The sequence below is a fragment of the Nicotiana tabacum genome, chromosome 10, assembly GCF_000715075.1.
Source record: "Nicotiana tabacum cultivar K326 chromosome 10, ASM71507v2, whole genome shotgun sequence".
NCBI classification, from domain to species: domain Eukaryota; kingdom Viridiplantae; phylum Streptophyta; class Magnoliopsida; order Solanales; family Solanaceae; genus Nicotiana; species Nicotiana tabacum.
The window spans coordinates 31529614-31555337 of NC_134089.1; the positions used below are offsets into that span (position 1 = coordinate 31529614).

At 36.0% G+C, this 25724-nt stretch overlaps 3 protein-coding genes across 3 annotated transcripts; 1 reads left to right on the forward strand and 2 right to left on the reverse strand.

Moving 5' to 3' along the window:
• Positions 1–4149: 4149 nt before the first annotated feature.
• LOC107818023 (uncharacterized) lies at positions 4150–7335 on the reverse strand. The gene is made up of 2 exons (XM_016643931.2): positions 4658–7335; positions 4150–4563 (listed from the first exon to the last, which is right to left on the reverse strand). Exons 1-2 carry the CDS (start codon positions 5812–5814, stop codon positions 4251–4253), a joined length of 1470 nt encoding a protein of 489 aa, XP_016499417.1. The 5' UTR covers positions 5815–7335; the 3' UTR covers positions 4150–4250.
• Positions 7336–16287: 8952 nt separating this feature from the next.
• On the forward strand, positions 16288–19034 carry LOC107818022 (fructokinase-like 1, chloroplastic). The gene is made up of 2 exons (XM_016643930.2): positions 16288–17141; positions 18067–19034. The coding sequence occupies exons 1-2, from the start codon at positions 16374–16376 to the stop codon at positions 18757–18759; spliced, it is 1461 nt and encodes a 486-aa protein (XP_016499416.1). The 5' UTR covers positions 16288–16373; the 3' UTR covers positions 18760–19034.
• A 2577-nt stretch (positions 19035–21611) lies between these two features.
• On the reverse strand, positions 21612–25357 carry LOC107818021 (O-fucosyltransferase 19). Its single transcript, XM_016643929.2, has 8 exons — positions 24622–25357; positions 23934–24006; positions 23773–23843; positions 23589–23677; positions 23365–23497; positions 22927–23159; positions 22365–22841; positions 21612–22270 (listed from the first exon to the last, which is right to left on the reverse strand). Exons 1-8 carry the CDS (start codon positions 25246–25248, stop codon positions 22015–22017), a joined length of 1959 nt encoding a protein of 652 aa, XP_016499415.1. The 5' UTR covers positions 25249–25357; the 3' UTR covers positions 21612–22014.
• Positions 25358–25724: the final 367 nt, after the last annotated feature.

Sequence of the window (25724 nt, forward strand, 5' to 3'; positions counted from 1 at the left end):
TTTTCATTATCACTCCTTAAATTACGAACGGAAACATTAAAATGAGTTTTTATTTTAGCACAAAAAGCACAAAAAATTGAAAACAACTCCAAACGATTTTTCATTAAATATAACCAAGTAACACGAGAATGATCATCCACAAAGGTAACAAAATATCTAAAACCAGTTTTAGAGATAATAGGACATGGACCCCAAACATCGGTGTGAACTAACTCAAAAGGTAAGTCGACCCGTTTATTGACTCTAGAAACTTTAGGAAGGCAATAGTGTTTAGCAAACTGACATGACTCACAATCTAAAGAGGAAATACTCTGAAACTGAGGATATAACTTCTTCAAACTAGACAAGGATGGATGACCCAATCGACAGTGTACATCAAAGGGAGACAACACAGTTGAACAAGAAATGGATTTCGGCACCTGTGATTCAAGAACATAGAGACCCCCAGACTCAGAACCTTTACCAATAATCTGCTTCGTTGTAAGATCTTGAAAAAGACAATAATTGGGAAAAAAATGAGACACAACAATTTAGAGTACGAGTAAGTTTACTGACAGATATTAGATTGAAAGAAAAATCAGGCAAATTTAAGACGGAACTAAGGGAAAGAGAAGATGTTGGGTTAATAGTGCCAGACCATAAAACATATGAGGTAGACCCATCAGCTAAAGTAACTGTGGAACATTGGGTATGTGACTGAAAAGTGGAAAAGAGTTTAGAGTTACCTGTCATATGATCTGTGGCACCAGAATCAATGACCCATTTGGATGACAAAGAGAGGAGACACTTAGTGGTTTTACCTGACTCGGGGATAGTATTGATAGGAGGAGATGATGACTGAGATGGTGAAATAGTCTCGGAAGTGGCGATGTTGGCATACTGAGATCTTTTGTTCTTATTCTGAAGCTTCACACAATAACGTATGGTATGACCGAGCTCATGACAATAAAAACATTCAACTTCCCCTTGCTTTAGGTCTCGACTATCGGTACTCCGATTGCGATTACTATGACTCCTATTCTTTTGGACGCGGCTAAGCAGAGCACCACTATCGATCGTGGCTGTCGGACCTGGATGAGACTTTTCAGTACGCAACACTCTTGTAAAGGCCTCTTTCAAAGAAGAGATAGCAGTCCCAGATAAAATCTGCGATTTGGCCCCTTCAAATTTGGGAGAAAGACTAGAAAGGAAACTCATAACCGCCAGTTGTTCACACTGAGCCTGTTGTACCTTCACATCTGGACTAAACGTCAATATAACATTAAGCTCATCATACACCTTCTTAAACTCTGAGAAGTAAGTGGTGAGAGAGCGATCTTGCATGGATGGATGGTAAAATGCCTGACACATATCATACATGCGAGACAAGTTTCCTTTGCTAGAGTACAAAAAATCTAAATAATCCATTAGATCCTTCACATAATCACAATGAGAAACTAGATCATTTACCTCACTGTGCATCGAATTCTTGATTTGGAGAAACAATTTTGCATCCTCCTTTAACCAGACTGATTTAGTCTCATTCTTGGGTGGATCATCAACCAAGTGGTTCTCTTTGTCGATGCTCCGCAAATAGAGACGAATCGTCTTACTCCAATCCATGTAATTGGAACCCATGAACTTATTCTCCGTAATTTTGGACATAACCGGAATGACATCAACGGTAGGTTTCGTTTCAGTCATCTTGCACCCGAATAATAGCAGAATCAAATAGTCAAGAACAGTGCAATGAAATTTGAATAGTGAACAGTGAACAGTGATATTTGAACAGTACAATGAACAGTGCCAGAACAGTGATCTTGGAAAATGAAAGTTGTCAGGAAAAAAAAATTCTGACAGTACCACTTTGGTCAGAATAATGAGTAGAAAAATCTGTAAAGAAGCGGCCGGGGCAAAAAATGGCCGGAAATAGTGAAATAGAATCAAAGCAGCGAAAGACTGTTCTGAACAAAAATAATTCGAACGGGGAAAAAAAAATTCCCAACAACAAACTGATGAAAAAACTTCAATGCTCTGATACCATTTTAGAAACCAAAGAAGTACTATATTTCATATCTAGAAGAGAAGATTACAAGACCTATTTATAATACTAATTCACCTAATCTATTAGTTGCCATACACCTAATTACACCTACTATACAACTCATATACATGTGCTAGCTATGATGTAGTACATATGTATACATGTGCTACACAACTTGTATGCCAACATTAACAAATGGATTATCTACTTATCCACAAAGAAAGTAATTTCTGAAATAAAACAACTTATTATACTCATACACACCTTCAATCCACTATTCTAAGCAACATTTCTATCCAAAAATTTAGGTTCCTACAAGAAGTTAGATCTGGTTGTGCCTAAAACTGTGAAGGAGAAATTCTAAGGCTTGGAAAGATAGTTAGAAGCATCACAGAGTATTCACAATTCCGGTGTTATATCCGGAACACTTGCACAAGGCAGCCACATTGATGTCCAATCTTATTTGATGGATCTCCTAGATAATTTGAAACCAGCCCAGGTTTTAGAATCTCAAAGGTACAGAACATCAACGTCAAAAATGATATAGCTATTTAATGGATACTTTTAGGACTAAAATTATAGATTGGTGCAAGATGAGATGTACCAGCAAGTAGGGTCACTGATGTCTAGAGAACAATTATATGATCTCCTATAGCTACTCTTGAAAAGCAAATGTTTCCTTGAAACTGTTAACTAATCCAAATCCAGGAACAAGTATCCTTTTCATCTTAACTTCCTGTTTATAAAATGACTCAATGCAGCTTATTTAGGGAGCTTGATGTTGATTTAATTGACATAAGTGCAGTGCAGCAATTATATTCCAAACAGATACAGTACAATCACCAGAACAATAGATAATACATGAACAATTGGTCTCCCTTATTGCACATAATGTCATTATCCTGGTGCTAAATATACCAATTTCTAACTAACAACTCAGAAGATACAACCAAGTATATACCATCAGAGAACAATTATCCTGAGTAATGCTACTGTTAAACAAGTTCCATTTGTCACAGTTTCAACGAAGGCATTTGTATCAAAATCGGCCGTTGAAGTACCAGTAGTTGATTGCTGAAGTGCCTCTTCATATGTCAATGCATTAGCTAAACTTGCAGTGAAAACTGAAGAAAGTATCACTAGACCCCCTTGAACTTTTCTTGATAGACCAAGAAAAAATAAAGAGAAGACTTACCTGTGAAGGAGTCGGAAATAAGTGAGCAAACTCCTCGGGGATATTCCTATTTTCATTTGAAATAAGCTTGTTAGCGCATTTAATTGTGCTCTCATATTTGCCATCTCTTGCACCCATTGTGGAGGTGGAGCACTAGTGCTAACTGTGCTCATATAAGAACCACCACCTCGTCTTGATGTTTGCTTGAATACTACAATTGGAACTGCATCCATGCCTAAGCCTCGAACACGACCAGGGTGCTCGGGACCGAAGACTACACCAAGCGCGTCATTCGGTGAAATTTCTGCCCGAGTTTCTGGTCTTTGTCTTCGAATTTCTTCAATTCTTTCCGACACGAGAGACAAAATATAATTATAAAAGCTAAGGATCGAGTCAATGGGTAGATTCTGAAGTGCTGGAATTACTTGTATCAACAATAACTTCATTTCTTTCAATCAAACCAGATAGTGTATGGAAACTCCACAAACCATTTCAACTAAAAATCATATTGGATGCATGATTTATGGAAAAGCCTTTAACATGATAGGAAACCTTAATCTAAACCCATCTTGTCAAATTGAGTAAGCAAATAGTTACTAATGTTGAGAAACTCACTTAAGATATAGACAATCAACAAAATAAAAATCTTAAGAATGAGGGGTTTGCTCAAAAGGGGAATTTTCTCCAGACAGTATGTGCTTCAATAGATACAGATCACAAATGAAGTCTTCATCGAAAACACTCCTATCATGGTGACCTTTCTTCAGATCTGAAATCGTTACAATTGCATAACATCATAATGAAGGAGTAACAGCCCTGGGATTAAACTATATACAGATTCAGGCCTCTGCACAAACACAATATTATGTTCAATAGAAGCACCAGAACATGTTGGAAGCAGATTAATTTCCGTGCAAACATCAGAACATGCGGCTAAAGGTGCATCCGCACATAAGCTTTAAATTCACTACATGAGATTTTGATATAAATATAACAATTAACATAAGTTTTCATGTATTTAATGCATTTTTTATTTAGATTTGCCTTAAATACTCACGTAATGAATGGCATGACTTGTGGACAATTTAGTAACACATATAGATGTGCTTGACGTTTTTCCATAGGTGACAACTCAAATGTTACAGCTCCTAGTCCGTTACCAACTTGTGGGAAAATACTAGATGAATTCGCCGAGCCTCTATCCACCGGAAAATTGTCAACATGACGTGGCCTATTAAATCTTATCTCAATCCCTTCAATATACTGGGAACAAAAAGTAAGAGCATCTTCAGCTAGATATCCTTCAGCTATAGAGCCTTCTGGTTGTGACATGTTTCGCACATAGGATTTGAAGTGTCCCAAATACCTAAACAAAAGACCACTAAATTAGTTGATGGATACAAATTAACATCTATTCTTAAATAACAAGCTCCAATCAAGCAATGAGAAATATTGTTTACCTCTCGATAGGATACATCCACTGACACTGTTGAGGTCCCCCAAGTTTTGCTTCATCAGCTAGATGACAAGTTAAATGAACCATGATTGTAAATAATGTAGGAGAGAATAACATTTCCAGGTGATTCATGGTGATAAAATACCGAGACTGGAGCCTGTCAAGGTCTAAGGGACTTAAGCTTTTGGCACAGAGTTGACGGAAGAACGAACTCAACTCTATTAATACTGCAGTCACCTTGTCTAGTAAAACATTACGTATGGCAATTGGTAACAAGTGCTGCATGAGAATGTGAAAATCATGCCTCTTCATTGACTTGAGATTTTGTTGTTTCAAGTCGACACATCTTGAAATGTTGCTAGCGTATCCATCGGGCATTTTGACATTTTTTAAAGTCTGCAAAAATATGTCTTTCTTAAATCCACTTTTCTTTGTATTTAAAAGAGTGAACAAGGCTGGACGATAGCTTCCATTCTCATCTGCCCAAAGTTCATTCCTTATACCCATTTTTCTAAGATCATTCCGAGCTTTAAGATTGTCTTTTGACTTTTCAGTATCATTGAGCAAAGTATATATCACATTCTCACACACATTCTTCTCAATGTGCATAAGGTCTAGATTATGACGCAACAATTTAGATTTCCAATAAGGAAGATCAAAGAATGTGCTTCTCTTTCTCCACTGTTTCAGTCCATCTTCAGCAATAATTTTTCCTCGAGTTCTTTTACCTTTAGCATTCGACTCAGGTACTTTCTCAAAACTATTATTGATTCCCTCCATTTGTTTCAATATGTCTGACCCTGATAATGCTATTGGTGGCTCCCGTTGCTCTATTTTTCCATTAAAATGGACGCGCTGCAATCTAAACCGATGGCCGCTTTCAAGAAAACGACGATTACCCATGAAACACCATTTTCTACTATGCTTCAGCCGGCAAGAGTCTGTATCAAAGTTACATGTGGGACAAGCAAACTGAGTGTATGTGTTCCATCCAGATAAGTTGCCAAGCCCAGGAAAATTACTAATTGTCCACATCAAGGCTGCTCGCATTTTAAAATTTTCATTCTTTGAAGATTCTAATGTCTGCACTACATCGTACCACAATTCTCTCAACTCTTGGATAAGAGGTTGTAAGTACACGTCAATGTCATTGCCGGGCATTTATTTTCCTGGAATGATCATTGAAAGAATGAATGAAGTTTGTTTCATGCACTCCCAAGGAGGACGATTGTATGGAATAAGAACCACATGCCAAATACTATAGTTTGTTGCCATTGCTCCAAAAAGATTGAAACTGTCACTAGCTAGGCCTAGTCGTACATTTCGAGGATCTACAGCAAAATTCAGGATGAAGCAAGTCAAATGCTTTCCATGCTTGAGAATCCCTTGGATGCCTCATCAATCCATCTTGGTTACCCGCAGAAGAATGCCATCTCATAGACTCAGCAATTTTAGAGCACATGAACAATCTCTGCAGCCTTGGCTTTAGTGGAAAGTAGCGCAAAATCTTTGCGGGCTGCTTCTTTTTATTGTCCTTCCACCTAGATGTCTTGCACTTTTTTCATTCTTGTAAGCCTTCATCTTTCCCAAAATATAACATACAATCATTTGGGCAAGCATGGATGGTATAATTAAGACCAAGTTTGTTGATGGTTTTTTGACCTCATAAAAAGAAATAGGAATTTTGGCATCTTCAAAGTCATCTTTTAACAATTCTAATATCATACTCATCGCTTTGTCAGTCATTCGACACAAACACTTGATACGATACAATTTGACTAGAAAGGACAATTTGGAAAACTTCGTGCACTCTTCATATAACGGTTGATTGCCATCTTCTACCAGCTCATAGAACTGTGCATATTCTTCATTATGCCCTTCATTAAATGCTTCTTCACTATTCATAGGCTCACAAGACACACCAGGCTCATTGACATTGTTCCCTCTGAACCCAAATGCATCGTTAATCATGGTTACCATTTGATCTTGGGGCTGCAGAGTTTCTTCTATGACATGTGTGCTCTGAAACGTTTGTGGCATAGTTGGATTTGATTCTTTACCATGCAAATACCAAACTTTATAATTTTTTGAAAAAGGCTTACAAGTCAGGTGTTCTTCAACTACATTTCTTCTTTGCCACTTGTTAAAATCACATTTCGGACACGGACACTTAATACACGCCCATCAATAGACCCATACTCAAAAGCAAAATCCAGAAATTTTCTAAGCCCATCCGCGTATTCAAGTGTATTTCGTGGTTTGCTAATCCAAGATTTATTAATTGGCATGGCTAGAAAAGAAGATATAAGATAACATCACAATATAAAAATGAAAAAGCTAGTTCATAGCCACTATATGGAAATCAAAAGAATAGTAATCACTTAATCTCACTTTTTAACTTCTGAAGAATAAACGGAAACTAAAGCGAGAAATAAACAAAGAAAAGAACATGTGCAACTTATTCAGGGAAAAACAAAAACTACAACATGCATGAACTATTCATATCGTCAAATTAGTTTTGTTTATACCATCAACATGCATTATTTGATACGTTTTCAGTGAAGTAACTTGTCTTTAGTTCACAAATGAGCAATACTAATATTTTTTCTTCAAATTGTACAGCTAATATCAAATTGACCAAGCAAAAGAAAAAAAAAAAGAGGGATCGTTAACGGATTCAAAATCTAAATCAGTGAAATTCAAACACATTACCTAAATCTGATCTCCTTACATAAAAGCTAAAGGATTTGGGAGAATCGTTAACGTATATAAACGTCTTACATTACAGTGATTTGGGGGAATCACTTGTTTAGAGAGAACGAGAGAGAAGGTGTACAATGATTTGGGGAATCGCTGTTTTGGGGATTTAGTTTACTCTGTTTCGGGTTTTTGAACGAGAGAGAAGGTGTTTGAAATTTTGAATGGATATATTACATTATATTACGGAATAATAACATTAAATGAATTATTAAAAATTTTGTCTAACTAGCGGCGGTTTAGAACCGCCGTAATTGTTAAAAAAATGCCGGTTTTACATTACGCACTAATGGCATCTAGAACGCCGTCGTATTATGATACATATTACGGCGATTTTGTTGAACCGCCGTTATTTAACCGCCACAATAATTCCGATTTTTTGTAGTGTTTTTCTATAGTTTTGGACAAAGTTGGATTTTACGGGATCTTTTGAGCTTAAAACTCAAAAAAAAAAAAGTAGATAACATTGAAAATAATAGATAATGGATGTCCATGCTGAGCCCTATTATATTTATGTATCCTCCATTCGTCTTATTATTTTACAATAGTGATTCCTTATTTTTCATGCATATATAAAGTCTTTGTAACAAATGAAAAAACCACACAATTGAAGGGAAAAAAAAAACTTTTTTACTCTCTATTTTTTATTTATGTTTTACTAGATTATTTTTATTTCATAACAGATACTACTATTTTTTCTTTCTTGGATCTCAATATTCCAAGCCCATAAAGGAAAATACACGTGTAACTTTAGTCAACAAAGGCAAAATTGTTTTGAATACTGTATACTAAGATGTGATTTCTTTGATTTCTTTGCAACATGACATTACTAATGTGCCTGAACTACAAGATATTAATTATTCTAATACTAGTATTTAATATTAATTCCCACAAGACCCAGCATACGGGGAAAATCAAAATATAACATGGCTTATCAAACTTCCTTCTGTTTCTTTCTTGAAATATGTGTTTACCCTCAAAATCGGATAACAATTGAATTTATAAGTGGCTTTAAAGATATGTAGATTGAATTATAAGTAAAGCAAATAATAATAAAGTAAATTCAAACCGTGTGACTTGAATAGTTATAGCCTTGAGAGAATAGATCTCACTCGAACTGAATATGATTTAAATGATATCAAATACAGAAGAACAGTAGTTTGCAGAAAGAAAATAATATTATTAAGCTTTGGGATGCTTGTTACCATATGTATTACAAAGAATCACACCCCCTTTATATAGTAAGGGAGTCCTGCTTTAGGTATAATTCTATAAAAGGTAAGAAATCTCATGATTTGCTAATAAATCGGTCTCTCGTTGATACGTGCCGAGATTCTCGCCGTGATATCCGATCGGTTGCGGATATTTCGGCCTTCCACTATTGGGTCTGATAATGTTTCCTCTGATATAATTATGCCCCGTAGTAATGTTTGGGGTTGTCATTGTATTTATAAAGCAGTACATAAGTGTAAGAGACAAGAATACTCTTATTTAGAAGGGTAATATACAACAATTCCTACGCTAACATGGTAAAAGATATATGTATATTATCACGCCCCCCCCCCCTCCTCCCCCAATCGAGTGTGGGAACATGCGAAGGTTGTCTCAAAGAGTCTTAAATCGATGAGAGGATAGGCCCTTGGTAAGAATGTCAGCTAGTTGGCGCTCCGTTGGAAGATAGCGAACAAGAACCAGAGCTACACGTTCCCGTGCGAAGTGAAAATCATTTGCAAGATGCTTTGTATGGGAATGATATATAGGATTTATCGTAAGATATAAGGCACTTACATTATCACAAAAGATGAGTAGCGCATTAGAGAGAAAAATATGCAAGTCTCGTAGCAGCTGGTGAATCCATAATACTTCAGCCACAATGTGAGCTATGGCACGATACTCAGCTTCGGTACTAGAGTAAGAAACAGTATGTTGCTTCTTAGAAGACTAAGAAATGAGATTTGAACCAAAGAAAACCAAAGATCCAGTGGTAGATCGACGAGTATCAGGACAACTAGCCCAATCAAAACCCGAATATGCAGTAAGAGAATAAGTAGTAACTGGTTTCAACAACAACCCAAAATCGAGAGTACCGGTAATATAACGCAAAATGCGTTTAACATCAGCAAGGTGAGTGGAAGTAGGAGCATGTAAGTGTTGACTAGCTATATTTACCGCAAAGGCAATGTCTGGTCGAGTCAGAGTCAAATATTGTAAAACACCCACTAGACTGCGGTATAAAGTACCATCAACAACAACAGAGTCCTCAATAGTGGCAAATCGAGAAGAGGATGGGGTGGAGACAGACTTGGATTGTAACAAACCAGCACGGTCAAGAATATCTCGAGCATACTTACTCTGAGAGAGATGCAAACTATTCGCCAACCGAATGACGCGAATACCCAAAAAATAATGAAGATCACCAAGATCAGTAATAGAAAAATCAGAGTTAAGTAATCTAGAAAACCAGGATATTTAGTTAGGATCGGAGCCCTTCAGTACGATATCATACACATATAATAACAAGAAAAGATATTGACTACCAGATGAATAAACAAACATAGATGAATCTGCACAGCTATTTTGAAATCCATGTGATAGTAGAAAGGAACCAAACCGACTAAACCATGCACGGGGCGCCTGTTTGAGACCATATAATGCCTTATGTAGTTTGCAAACATAGTCTGGTCGGACAAAATCAATAAACCCCTGTGGTTGCTCCATATAGACAGACTCATGCAAATAACCATTAAAAATGCATTTTTTACATCGAGCTGATGAATAGACCAACCACGAGAAATAGCAATAGAGAGTACTAGGCGTATAGTTGTGGGTTGAACAACAGGACTAAAGGTCTCACCATAATCTACACTAGGTGACTGAGTATAGCCCTTGGCTACCAATCTCGCCTTACAACGATCAAGAGAGCTCATCAGACTTCTGTTTAACTCGATAGACCCATTTACAGCCAACAACATTAATACCAGATGGACAAGGAACAAGAGACCACGTCTGGTTTACAAGTAGGGCACTAAACTCTTCTGCCATCTAGCATCCTTAGCTGCAGAGCTGAAACAAATAAGCTCAACAGGCAAATTAGTCAAAGACATAAAATTAAGAGCATACTGTGGATTTGGTTTAACCACACCACACTTAGATCGAGTAATCATGCGCTGAGCAGAATCAGAGATTGAAGGTGATGGCTCAATAGTGGAGGTGGATATAGGACATGAATCAGTACTAGACAACGGTATGGAAAATGAGTCTAAGGAGCTAGGAGGAAGGGATGATAAACTAGGAGATTCAACAGAAGAAGAGGGGGACACGGAAGTAGTGGTAGAACTAGTAGACTCGGGTGCAATAGGTGTAGGACTAGGTAACGCAGCAGGTATAGGGAGGAGAACACGGGTCACAGAAGGACGAGGAGGTAGAAAAGCAGTACATAAGTATAAGATATAAGAATACCTTTATTTAGAAGGGTAATATACAACAATTCCTAGGCTAACATGGTAAAAGATACATGTATATTATCATCCTCGAGCTTACTCGGAATCGAGATTGGTTCCGGAGTCACGGGCTCGAAGATCTTGGAGACGTATGTTCTGACTTCGTATTTTGGTTCGATGGAACCTGGTATCGATCTTCAATCCATTACTTTTCGGTTCCGATTCGTCACGCAATAGATGAGCCCGATTTCGACCGTATACAATATTCTTTTCCAAAGGAACAGAAGGTTTGAGCTTATCTTGTAATCCTTTTCTTTTGAATACTTTCTACAAAGCCAAGAACGTTGATTATGATCCCATCGATTACGACTATAGAGTAATGGGCCTCTATTAAATTAATTTGACCAAATTAGGATTATTTTTTTTCCGTTTATTTATGCGACGCTCATATTGGAGAGTGGATCAAAGAGAATGATATGTAGATTTTTAGGCTGAGAAGCTATTGAAGTAGTGTAATGTCACCTTAGATAAATTTTATATTGGAGTGAGAAAAAAGTAAATAGTTTAATTAAATATAACACAAGTTGACATGGTAGGCACGCTTTTGAGCTCAATGATAGTGTAGCCCAAGGGATAAAATGGTTTTTTCTTTCTGTAGATACAAAAATCTGGCACTATTTACCAACTTTAATTGGTTTTTTAGATTTTCAAAAAAGTAGCGAGAGTTATTTCAAAAAATATATACAATCAGGTCAAAACATACAACTTGCATATAATTACATATAATTTTTTAATGTATACAATCTGGTCAAAATATACAACTGACATATAACTTTCATATAATTATTTAGTTGTATGTACAAATAAAATACACCGATATATGAAATACATACAACTTAAAAATATATTGTTCTTCTTCCTCTTCGAGTTTTAATGAAATTTCGACCAAAACCAAGTCTAATTTTACCAAACTCCCCTCATGATTAGGGTATAAACTCCAAAGGATATTCTCAATTATTTGCAACAATACTCAATCCAAATAAATAATAATTTTGCAAAATTTAATTTTCAAATTCAAAGTTGTGAAGCTTTTTAATGGTTATTAATGCACATTTTTGATAAATTTTATATTTATTATAAAAAATTATACTCGATGTAGCTAAATTTAGTTTGATATAAAGAAAACTATTCTGGTCAAAAATCAAAAGTGTGTCTTTGTTTGGCTTTACGATTAGGGATTCACGAAACCAAATGCACAATTAACTAGCAATCTGTCGTCAATGGCAGGACACAAACATGAGCTTTTGATTGGAAAAAGAAATAAAAAGTTGAATGTTACACCTACTATAACTAACACTAATAATTCTCTCATTACAGTTCACTAGATCACATGTTCTGTTTTGGAAGAGAGGAGAAGAGAACGAGAAAGATTGGAATCCAAAATGGGAAGATTAGTGGGCGTTTGGACATAAGAATTGTAAAATTTCAAAAAAATTGTAATTTTTTTCAAGTGAAAATGGTATTTGAAAATTTTGTGTTTGGACATGAATATATTTTGAGTTGTTTTTGAAGTTTTGTGAGTGATCTGAGAGAAAATTTTGAAAAATAACTTTTTGGAGTTTTTCAAATTTTCAAAAAATTCCAAAATGCATCTTCAAGTGAAAATTGAAAATTTTATGAACAAATGTTGATTCCGAAAAGAAAAAAAAAAGTAAAAATTTCTTATGTCCAAACAGATTCGAGCCCGTTTGGACATAAGAAATTTTTTCCTTTTTTCCATTTTTTTTTTACTTTTTTTCAAAATCAGCGTTTGTTCATAAAAATTTTAATTTTTACCTGAAGATGCATTTTGGAAATTCTCGAAAATTTGAAAAACTCCAAAAAACTGTTTTTTAAAATTTTCACTCATATCACTCACAAAACTTCAAAAACAACCCAAAATTACATTCATGTCCAAACACAACTCTAAATTTCAAATACCATTTTCACTTGAAAAAAAATTTCACCCTGTTTTAGAATTTTACAATTCTTACGTCCAAACGCTAAGTCTAGTGTCTTACTTTGTATACAGTTGATAAATATAGTTAACATATAAGTTGAATACAAATAACACAATGTCATACTAATATAATAGAGCTTAATGAACAATCGAACAATCACAAAGCCATGCTAATTCAATAGAGTTTCTAGGTCGTCCACTATAATAGCTAGATTGAACATAGCATGGAATCCTTCTGCATCTACAGTGATATTGGAAATTCACTCACTTTTATGCTTCATACGCAATAACCTAGGAAATTTTATTTTATGCCTTACACAACTGACACTGGGTGTGTAAGGTTTTTTTTTTTTTTTTTTTTTTTTTGCAATTTTATGGATTTAGAATTTTATAGACTAAGAGTGTAAAATATGAGTCCACAAATTTATGAGATAAAAAGAGGCCTCGTACCATTAATGGCAATATGGCATACCATAAAGTTTTTCCAACAAGTTAAAAGTGAAGCTTGGTGGTAGCGAAGAAGTCATGATGTTAATGAAGGGTATATTTGTCCACATCTTAAACTTAGAAGGATATTTCTGCAAAACTTTTTTTTTGTTTTGCTAATGAAAGGAATACTTTATATTAAAACATAGTAAGATTAGTTATTACATAACATAGGGGCAGACCACATAGTGATTTTTTCTGATTTGTCTTTATTTAAAACATGTAAAACAAAGTCCGAAGGTGTTTCTCAGAATATTGTGTTATTTCCCTCAGTTGTTGTTGGTTGATTGGAGCATCTATACTTTGTGAAAGTGTCAGCCACAGAGTTGCCTTCCCTATATATGTGAGTTATTTCTTCCAATTCAACAACTCAAAAAGATAAAACTGCAATCATTAAGAAGATGTAAGGCAACTCTATAGCTAAGGCAAAACTTCTAAGGAGGGAAACATCAAAGACCGGCGCGGAAGCAGAAACTGACAGAAAATAGGGCACCATAAGGGATAATATTTAATTTTTGGCCTTTGGGACCAGTCACCTGACCAATTGACAAATCTTCAAGGTCAAAAGTTAGAATTTTTTGCTATGGAATAAAACTTGTTAAGCTTAAAATTTTGCCCATTGGTCAGGTGAACTGCTCCAAAAGTCAAAAGTTCAAGACCAACCGGTCATTTGTGTCATTAACCCACGTGGAAGTGTCATACTTTTGTAAATCAAGGGGCTAGCGCACAAATAGTCATTCTCAGGGATGCTATTTAAAGATTAGTCAATATTTATTTTGTCTTGAAGTTTTAAATTAAAATTTTTAACTTCATGACAATTCAAGATATTTTTGTCCTAAAAATTTAAACTGAAAAACTATAATTCAGGATGCACTGATTAATTCCTAAATAGCAGCCCTTTAGAGTGGTTGTCTGATGTCATTTCTACGCAAATCATCTCTTAACGTGGGGCATTTGCATCTATACCCGTTTTTGGGGTCACCATTTAACTTATACCCGCTTTGCAAAAAAAATTGCAAGCGTACCCACTTTTCGCGTAATTTCAGACATACGAGTCTGAAGTAGCAAAAATTTATGTCTGAAGTTTGAACTTCAAAATGTTTTGCCTGAAGTGTAGCAAAACTTCAGATATAGTTTGGTCTGACTTGCAAAGGCAAATCACGCAAACTTCAGTTCAATAAAACTACAGCATGTTTTGGCTGAAGTTTTTATTTGTAATTGCTGAACTTCAGCATTCTAGTAGCTGAAGCTTTGTTCTGTATTTGCTAAACTTCAGCATGTTTTAGCTGAAGCTTTGTTCTGTATTTGCTGAACTTCAGCATGTTTTAGCTATTTGTGATTGAACTTCAGCATTCTAGGGTTGAAGTTTATTTTGTATTTGCTGAACTTCAGCATTCTTAGAGCTGAAGTTCTAAACAACAATGAATTTAATAAATCATTATTAGCAGCGATTGATTCTGTTCATTTCAAAGATTAAAGAATGAAAAATATTTTCGACATGAAAACAAGTTACTACAGATAAATTAGAACCAAAAACCAATGTGTCTATAAAGCTAAAATATCTAAGAGGTTAAATTATTGTGAATAAGACCAAATTAAACATAATGGGACAAGCAAATATATATGAATCATCAGGCTAGAACGCATAACAAATCTCAAGTTTCAGCATTTAGAAAACGAAGGAGGAGAAGGAGGAGGAGAAAGAGGCCTGAAGTTGTTTAAACAGTGGGTACAAGTTAAAATTTTTTTAAAAAGTAGATATAGGTTAAATGGAGGCGACCAAATAGGATACCCCGCATAATTTTTACCTTAACGTTGGGTAAATATTGTGTGGGGTAGCCACTTTTTACAGTGATATTTACTTTTTATCCAACATTTTTAATGCTTAGCAATAGTAGCCACTAGTCTATTAAAATTAATATGAAAAGACAGTGTTACCCTTTCTAAGTTTTTATGATCGGTGGGATTTTCCTTACTTTTGGGCTTACTATCGTCTTCATTGTCATGGCTGTGATTCGAGTAAGACAAATTTGGCCTCCAAATGAGATTCCTCCGAAGAAAACGTTGCTACTGTCTTACTTTCTCAAGAAGAAAACGTTGCTACTGTTATGTTTGATCTTTAGGACTTTTCTTGTTAGGATAAAGATTGAGGAAAAATAGGTATGTAGCTTAAAAATGTGAGTGTGAAGAAGAGAGAGTTGGAGCTACAAGTTGTCTGAAAAAATGGAGGAGGGTCGTCGAAGTAGGGAGATTATCAGAATTTTAAAAGTTAAGGACACTTGGTCCTGAACTTAGACTAACAAGCTCAAAAGTTAAGGACAATAGGTCCTGAACTTACAGTTACAAGTTCAAAAGTTAAGGACAATAGGTTCTGAAGTCCTGAACTTAGACTAACAAGCTCAAAAGTTAAGGACAATAGGTCCTGAACTTAGGCTAAGAAGCCCAAAAGTTAAGGACCACTTAGACTAACAAGGTCAAAAGTTAAGGACACTTGGTCCTGAACTTACAGTTACAAGTTCAAAAGTTAAGGACATGTAATCCTGAAGTCCTGAAGTTAAGTTCAAAAGTTAAGGACATGTAGTCTTGAAGTCCTGAACTTAGAGTTCCAAGTTCAAAAGTTAAGAACATGTAGTTGTGAAGTCCTGAACTTAGAGTTCCAAGTTTAAAAGTTAAGGACATGTTCAAAAGTTAAGGATATGTAGTCCTAAAGTCCTGAACTTAGAGTTCCAAGTTCAAAAGTTAAGGACATGAGAAGAAGGGTATTTTCGTCTGGGCAGTTAAAATTTATTAAAGTAGTGACTAAAAAATAAAGACATTTTAAACAGTGACTTAAAAGTAAATACATATATTATTAATGGCTAACCATGCACTTCCCCCCTAACGTTGGCTTTGTTGGGCCTAAATTTAATTGCATGAACTCGACCCGACAGGTAAACGAACCACCCAAAAACAACCAGGGTAAATTATCAGAACCCGATAGAAACTCAAAACCTCTACCTCCTAGAGAAATGGATAAACCCTAACACCAAGAAGAAGCCATGGCATCAATCCATTTTCTTCCGCAATCTCTTCCCCATCACTCCCACAATTCACTAACCCACTTCAATTTTTCCTCCATTTTCTTCTCCTCTAAACTTCCCCACAGAAAAAACACACTAAAATGCTCCAGCAATGACCACTCCACCACCACCCAAGAACCCCCTAAACACTCACCTCGTGGCCCCAAAAAATCATCAAGAACAGCTAAAAAAACCTCAAAACCCCAAAAAGATTCAAACTTTGAAACCAACATTGAAAAATCCAACACCCAAATGGAATTGTCAAAAAATGCTGATGACAAGATTGAAAAATATGATGATGGGGTTGATTTTCCATACCCAAACCCACCTTTAGTCATCTGTTTTGGTGCAGCACAAAAGGAGTTTGTGCCAACAGTGAGAGTATCACATGAGCAAATGCACCAAGATAAGTATTCAGAGTGGAAAATGTTACAGTGGAATCCACCTGAATTTGTTAGAGCTCCTGGGGGGCCACCTTCTAATGTTGCTATATCCCATGTTAGGCTTGGTGGTAGAGCTGCATTTATGGGTAAAGTTGGAAATGATGAGTTTGGTCAAGAAATGGTTTTGTTAATGAATAAAGAGAAAGTGCAAACTCGGGCGGTTAAATTTGATGATAGTATGAGGACTGGATGTACTCATATGAAAATTAAGTTTGAGGATGGGAAAATGAAGGTGGAGAAAGTTAAAGAGCCTGCTGAGGATTCTTTGTCTAGCTCCGAATTGAATCTTGATGTGCTAAAAGAGGTAAATTGAGTTTTTTATGGATAGAGTTGTAGTAACATTGTCAAGCATGTTGCTTTTTTCTATTTTTGGTAGTGGTGTTTGGCTTTAAATGTTAATAGAGGATGCATGAACCTAAGTTGCTTCGTGAATGAACGTATTGGTATTGACCTGTCTAGGCAAACTGGAAAATGTAAGAACCCAATGGCTTCATAGATGTAGCAAATTTCCATATAAACGATTGTCAATAGGTATATTTGAGTCAAACTATTGAAGAAGTGCACTGTTTGTTAGTAGAAACTATTGTGCAGTCACTGATAGTTTTAATGCTCTCTCCCGTTCTGAGGCTTGCCTGATCTGTTCACTCTGATGACATTCCTTTGCATAGACGCATTTGTTTTTGTAGAACAATTTGATTAAAGATGCATAATTCTTGTCAATCTATTTATTTGAATATGACACTTGTGCTAATTGTATGTACTCCTTTTACTTGGAGGTAGTGAAATTGTAGTTCCCTATTCAATAAATTCTAGCGTCCTGTCGACTAGTTGTCATTGGCAGTAGTAATATTGTTATGTCGTTCCTTGTTTGACTAGTTACCTTATCTTCCCGAAACAATCAAGACTTTTAGCTTGATACTGGCCGATCCTTCAATAGTGATAGGCAATTCGATAAATTATCAGTTTTCTTTCTGTTGCGATCAGTAGGGAAATTCTTTTCTTCTGACGGTTATGAACCAGAAATAAGATGCTGTATCATGATAAGTTGCATATTACGTGTTGGATATTTTTAATACAGTGCATGAGCCTACACTACGGAAAAGGATATTTGTCTTCTATGAGCATTATCCTTTCAGGTGTTTACGTGCTTTAACAAGTTTTCTGTCCGGGTGATGTTGGGGCAAGTATTTTGAACAAATTTTGTTGAGATTTTGCTTTCTCTCTTGCAGGCCAGGATATTCCACTTTAATTCTGAAGTCTTAACATCTTCATCTATGCGTTCTACTCTTTTTAAAGCAATTTCATTATCAAAGAAGTTTGGCGGTCTTGTATTTTTTGACTTGAATCTGCCATTGCCCTTGTGGAGATCACGTGATGAGACCAGGAATTTAATCAAGGAAGCCTGGGAACAAGCTAACATCATTGAGGTCTCAAGGCAAGAGCTTGAATTTCTTCTTGACGAAGAGCATTACGAGAGGAAAAGGAATTACAGACCTCAATACTTTGCGGAGAATTTTGAACAAACCAAACAAAGAAGAGATTATTATCACTATACTCCTGCGGAAATTGCCCCCTTATGGCACGATGGACTGAAACTTTTGTTTGTTACAGATGGGACACTTAGGCTTCATTATTATTCTCCTTCTTTTGATGGCGTTGTGGTTGGTACAGAAGATGTTCTCATAACACCATTCACTTGTGATAGAACTGGTTCTGGTGATGCTGTTGTTGCCGGAATAATGAGAAAATTGACGACACAACCGGAGATGTATCACGATCAAGATGTTCTGGAGAGACAGCTTCGCTTTGCAATTGCTGCGGGCATAATATCCCAGTGGACAATAGGTGCTGTTAGGGGTTTTCCCACTGAAAGCGCCACACAGAATCTCAAAGAGCAGGTCTATGTACCATCGATGTGGTAGTGTCATAATGCCAATTCCCAGACACTGTATCTTGTAGCTGCTACTGAAAGCAGATCTTGTTGTAATTAATCCTACACTTCACAAATAATAGGGTCTTAAGGAAGTAGATTCAGGATTATAGACCAAATTGAACAGAAGATGTAAATCGTTTTTGTGGGTGCATGATCTTTGGAGACCAGTCCATTTGTACTTGAACCGTGATCAGCTAGGAGTCGTATTGAACTATTGATTATATTGTGCATCTCATGGTTAAAGGATGCCATTAGATTCTACGATGCTGTAATGAGTGCACATTTTTCACCATTATCATTTTGTGGCTGGCTTAGCTCATATTATTCACTGTAATGCGCACGCTATCATTTAAAAGAATGTTAGAATGATTGTTAAAGTTGCTGCCATGTGACCAGGAGGTCACAGGTTCGAACCGTGTAAACAGCCTCTTGCGAAAATGTAGGGTAAGGCTACGCCCTTCCCCGGACCCCGCACATAACGGGAACTTAGTGCACCGGGCTGCCAATTTACGTTGAATGATTGTTGAATTAGCCTAATCTTCAGAAAGTACATCAGGAGGTGCTATTTCAGGGTGTTGTTTTATAGTGGAGAATTCAGAAAGGATGAAACTCCAGTGACCACAGAAGACTGTTGTTTGCTTGGTTATCTGTTTTTTCTTCTGATCAGGCCAAGAAAAATATAAGGCAAAGTTGTTTGGGACTGCTTAATTGAAGTTTTTAGATGTCACTTAATAGAACCATGTGACTTGCTTAATTTTAAGTGGTCAACATGATAACACAAAAGTGGAAATATGGTGGCATATGGACTGATCTTGCCAAATTACATTTTCACCTTTGTATTTAATGAGTTTGGTTCTGGAGCAGAATATGTTTGATTGATATTAGGTTGAGGCAAAAGATGCAAGGCGATTTCTTCGTATCTGTCTAAGCCTTGGGGAACTGAGTTATTCGGTACTTATGCAGTTATGCTGGAGGAAGATATGAGGTACCCAATGAAATAGTTGAGATGCACCCTTGGGTTTGTCAAGTTCTTTCTTAGGTAGTAGCAGAACTTGCTTTATGTTTGTCTAGTATATTATAAATGAAACAGTGCTCTCAAGAAAAAGGATGGGATAAAGCCATGCATTATTTCTATACAAATAAGCCAAACTCTCAAGTTCCATTTATGGTCCCTATGATTGTAGCGTGATAGCATTCTATCAGTATTAAATTGTCTCACATGTCCATTCTGCTAACTTCACATGGTCTGAAGTAAACTTTTCCTAAATGCCTTGCTCTTGCAGGTAGATATCTAACCTCAGTATCTATTGTGCTTTTTTGGTATGCCTCAGTCATAGTAATTTTATTTTATGTTCAGTCTACGAAAACCAAATCAGAGGGAAGAGAAGCACTACTTTTCAATATTTTACGTGACATCTTAAATTTTTGCTCTTCTTAACTCGTATTCAAGATATTTTGTTGAACTTGATTTTCAATGATTGTCACCAAGAAGTAATGGTTATAGTATTATTATGTACTAACTGACTTAAAATCTTAAATTGGCCCTGAAGTAGCACTTCTCGTATCAGGCTAGGCCTCTTTAGCTGAGCAGGTGCCGTAGATATGCTTTATTAACATAGGGGAATGGTCACCAGCATTTCTTAGCCTGGCATTGATAATATCTACATTCAATTATGCCCTGAAGTCACGGTCGACCAGTGCGCTTCTTTCACGACATGCTATAGGCTAATTTTGTTTGTCCGTTGTGAGTCCTATTAGACTAGTAGGTAGAAATGTTTGTCATGGACATCTAGGAACTGAATAAACTTTTGCAAAACTTAGTTGGTAGGACCACTATTTACTGTTGTCATGCTTCAAGCTTAGTTTTGAGGTGAGGAGCAATGGCCTAAAGAATGCCATTGAAACTGCCACAAAATTAAAGCAAGCATTGTGAATGGCTATCTTTATAATAATTACTTGTGAATACAGTTTTTTCGTATGAAGGGAGTTGCACAATTTGCTGAGGAATATTTGCAATAATGTAGGTGTACAAGAGTCTTATGCTATAATAATCTCATTTTCATAGGTTCTATAGACCAAACGCCTACTTCTTTATTTGAGAGGAAAGAAATCATACTTAAAAAGATATATATATGAGACACATTATATGGGTTTTCTTAAACGTTGTGGAGTAAAACATATAGATTAAAAATATTAGTGTTAGAAAAAGTTAAAATTAAGAGGAATTAACTGCCTATTTAACAAAATGAGCCTTACAACCACTTTCCTTTGCTTGCTAGTGGGACAGTTACGAGGTATTACCGAAACTTTTTTGTTTATTTGTTACATGAAAGCTACTTTTATCTCCCTTGCTTAGCATCGTAGAATATAACAAGAAAGATATTTTACTTCTACTAGGAGACATTTACCTTGAGGCCGTCGGTGTTTCTTGTTGTTTCAATTAATATGATTTGAGGTGTTTCTTCAAGTTATTATAGTGATTTATTATTTTTTTAATTGTGATGCCACTTAGGAAAAATCCTGCTAATGCCACTAGTTCTACTTGAATCAATTATTAGAATGAGCGGTTCAAACTGAAACAGAATCTTGATAAGGTGGAATGATCCAAATAATTTTGTTTTTTAATAACCGAGAATTTCCCAAGAACTAGTGTGTATTATTCGAAGCTTAGTGGAAATAAGCTCGTTCTTAAACACTTAAATACCAAAGGTGATGTATGTCTAATCCACACAACAAGTGATGCGCTGTTACCATTAGACCGAAGCCATGAGGGCGGAATAATCCATCTAGTTCTTTAAGCTAAAAATGAAAGGCAACGCAAAATAACTGTCTAGTAAAAGATGATAAAAAAGAGTAATTCTGCAACTGTGTACAAAGACCTGTATATCATTTTCATGAATCAGTATACATATTGAATCCGTGTTGAACCTAAATGTGTAAACTAATTACAAAACCAACTCGAACAAAATAAAAATAATAAATGAATTAAAATTCTATACTCCACACCTAAAGAATAATTTGAGTATATCTCTGTATATGCTTTCTTTTTGTCCATCTTATAAACCAACCATCTCTGCTTCCAAGCCCTGCTTGCTTGCTACAATACTCTCTCTTTGTTTCTGCTCGCCGCGCAGCATGAAGGGCAAGTAAGAACCCGACATCTGGCAGCCACTTATAGGCCAATTTGTAGTATATTATGGTACTGATATTGGACTAATCTACCACATTATGAACATACATATCCCTATCTTTGTGAAGTAACCCTTAAACTTGGTCTCTTGTTGAGTTGCTGTTTACTGGTTTCCTCTTCGGATCTATTACATAAACAACCTGGTAAAGGATTTGCATAAAAGTTCTCCTCTAATCTTGGCGATTCACCGGCTTGTCTGAGGTAAGGAGCTCCTAATCTATTGGATTGTAAGACCTTAACTTGTGAAGCAAACTCTTCCCAAGATATCGCACCCTTATCCAACAAATCGATCAATCTTACAAAGTTGAATCTGAAACAACGACAATACTAAGAAATGTCACTAATTTGATCAAAGTTAAGTGGTGAAAAGGGAAGTATATAGAGCATTAAGGATGATAACAAACCTGTCGGGGCTAATGGTCTTTCGAAATCCTTCAAACCTTCTATGACCTTGTACAGCCTTCGCCATATTGCCATCGTATGTGTAAACGAAAACATCACTTTCGAGGGCTACCATATAGTCTACAGCAGCAAGACGGTTTTGATAATTCTTGAAAGCCTCGAGTTCTTCCTTTGTTGCAAGGGTTGAGTGAGAGAACACATTTGGATAGTGTGAACGAAATTCATCCATACTGTTGTTGCCATAAATTTCCCCTGCAACGATGTATATTCTGGTCGTGGAGGGATAGCCCATCGCCTTAAGAAATAAGGCAGCTTCCCTCGGGGACATAGGGCAGCCCCCTTGGAGTCGCTTTTCCTTGCTGTCTATCTCTTTCTCTTTCCAATGTTTCACTTCATACCTCATTTTACGAAGTTCTTCAGCCTCTTCAGCTGTTAAATTGTTGCTGCAGCCAGTAAAGGCTAGCATGTCTTTTTCATATCTGCACGTTCAAGCAATATGCTAAGCTACTCATCGATCAATGGTTGAGAAAATGTCAAAGAAAAACCAAGTGTTAGATAGATTACCTTAAATGGAGAGCAATATATGATTCACCATTATCTCTAAGTCTATCCACCAACTTCTTTCCAAAGTCCTCTATCTCATCCGTGTAACGTAAAGCCTGATAATTGGCTCTACAGCGAAGCCTTTGAATAGACGATGCTAGGCCATTGTTAGCAAGTCTTGAATCTGTGTGGGTAAATTGTATCACCTTGTGCTTCTTTAGCAAATGAAGTATCTCTCCTCTATAGTAACTAGCCTGCAACGAAAGCATCATATTTTAGTTTTAGTCTCCCGGAAACAGCCTCTCTACCCTTTTCGGATTAGGGATAAGGTCTGCGTACACTCTACTCTCCCCAGACCCCACTAGTGGGATTATAGTGGGTATGTTGTTGTTTGTTGCCACGAAAACTAAAAGCTAAAGCTAGCTCATAAGTAGTACAGTACTAGTTTTGTTTACAAACCTTTGACCAAGAAACAGGTGCCTTATGAAGGGGTTTCACAGCTGCATATTTGGGAGGTAAAGACTCAACAATCTCAATATCATCATTTAAAACTTCAATGAAGTGTCTCCAGTCAAAAATATCTTTAAAATCACTGCAACAAACGAGAAAATATTAGAACGAAAACGAAGAGGCCCTAAAAAGGGGTCATTCTAAACTGATCAGAAGAAAATAAAGAGTAGTACCTAGTATCTGTCCAAAAGGATTCATGGTCAAGAGAAGGAAGAACCAGAGTAGCATTCATTATTTTTGCAATAGCCACCATATCACATATCTGCAGTAATCCACTAAACATAATTAGCAAAACATTTTAGCTTCGCGATTAGCTAAAAACCATTAACAGATTGAGGCATACAGCTTTTCACTCACCCCTGTTCGCATTTGGTTCAATCCTCCATTCGCATGAACTAAGATATAGCCATTCGTCGATGAGCCAGTTCCTGAAATAATTTGCAGGTATCAGAATGCATAAAGAATAAACTTCACAAATTAACAACCCATAATTTCAGAAATCTAAAATCTTGACATACTTATTCTATTCCTTGGCCGAGAAATGCATTGGTAATGATGATCACTGTTTGGCTTCATCCATATTTCTGGTACCTGTCAAAGCAATCCATACAGACAAGTTAGTTAAAAATTAAACCTTAACAGTTAGATGTGCGTGGAAGACACGCATTCGATTTTATCCTGATATAATGCTACGAGAAATAACATATATCTGTTGAGGTGCACCCAAGATAACTAGAACACTACCTTTATTTTTTCTTTAAAAAGGAAGAAATAAAAAAGGCCAAGGGCTATAACGGTCAACTAATCATTAGACAGCCACCATCATAGTCAACATTGCCAATAACCAACTGGCAAATGTTCACAATATTCCACACTGTTTTTGTTGCCGCCCACTTACTTGGATTTTACCGAGTCAAACAATGAACAGAGATTTCCCCAACCTCTCAATTTACCCACTCAGTTAAAAACTAAAAAGGTAAAAGTAAAAAAAAAAACTTCCATCCTGAAAATTCATGACAAAGTCTCAGACCAAAATACAGAGAAAAACGAAAATTACAGCTCCCATATTCTAAAATTGGATTACATAAACACCAAATTAAATTTGGGTAGTAAAGATTCAACCTTTAATTCTTTTTTCCATATTTTTCAGAATTCTGAATGAGAATAAACATTAAAAAAGGAAAAAAATTCAAAATTAATACTTACAGGTATTTCTTTCATCTGACGTTTTCTCACAAAATCCCCAGCAGCAGAAGAAGAAGAATCCGTTTCAGAAACTACCTTTTGAGCATTAGCCAAAATATCATTCTTGAAATTATGTAACATAAAAATACCATTTTCTCTTCTCATTAAATTCCCATTTATATCTTCTACATTGCTACTCATCATCATAAAAGAAAACTTGAAAAATACAGATGCCACCATAAAAAAAAGGAGCAACCCAAAAACTGTACGGCCCATATTCTTCCTTGATCTCAAAGACTGCATAATTGTACCAACGTTTAAAACCCATTCTTCTACTCTAAATACAATATTTTCTGGTACTTTTTTACGTACCAAAAAATATTTTATTAACGGATGATAATGATGGTGATGGTGATAATGAATAATATTGGCGTTGATATTTTCCGTGTTATTATCATCATTATCTGAGAAAATACTGTAATCTGAGGAGGCTATATGTTGTGTTGTATGGTTTGATGATTTTTCGGGGTCCGTCATGGTGTCGGCGATACGGCGACGGTGGTGGGTGCTGGGTGCGGTGGTTATGGGGATAACAGTGGCGGAGTTGGTGGTGGTTGACGTCGTGGTGGTGGTGCCACCGGTTGACATTTCACGAGAGGAATTTGTATGACTAGTGTTTACGAGGAAATCAAAGAAAGTCAAATAAAGAATATTTTTTTGTGAGAAAATTATGTGTGAGAGACAGAGAAGGATTTTCCAATTTGTGAACCGTTGCTTTGTTTGTGTGTATATATATTTACAGGGTGGTGGGTTTGGGTGGGGGGGGGAAGATTAGTGGGGTGGTTCCTTGCTTTTTTTCCTTGTGGGTCTTATTTTATTTTATTCTATCAATTACTTTCGCATGAGAGGTTTTTCAATAAAAAGGAATGACTTAAATTATATATATTGATAGTTTAAAAATATTTTAGTTAACAGTAAATTATGAACCTGGAATAATTAATAAATTGTCCTTTTTATTAGTATTACTAATTAATATTTATCAGGAAATACCTATAATTATTTAAGAAGTGACTTTAATACGTATTATTAATAATATTAACAATATTACAAATTAATATTTATCG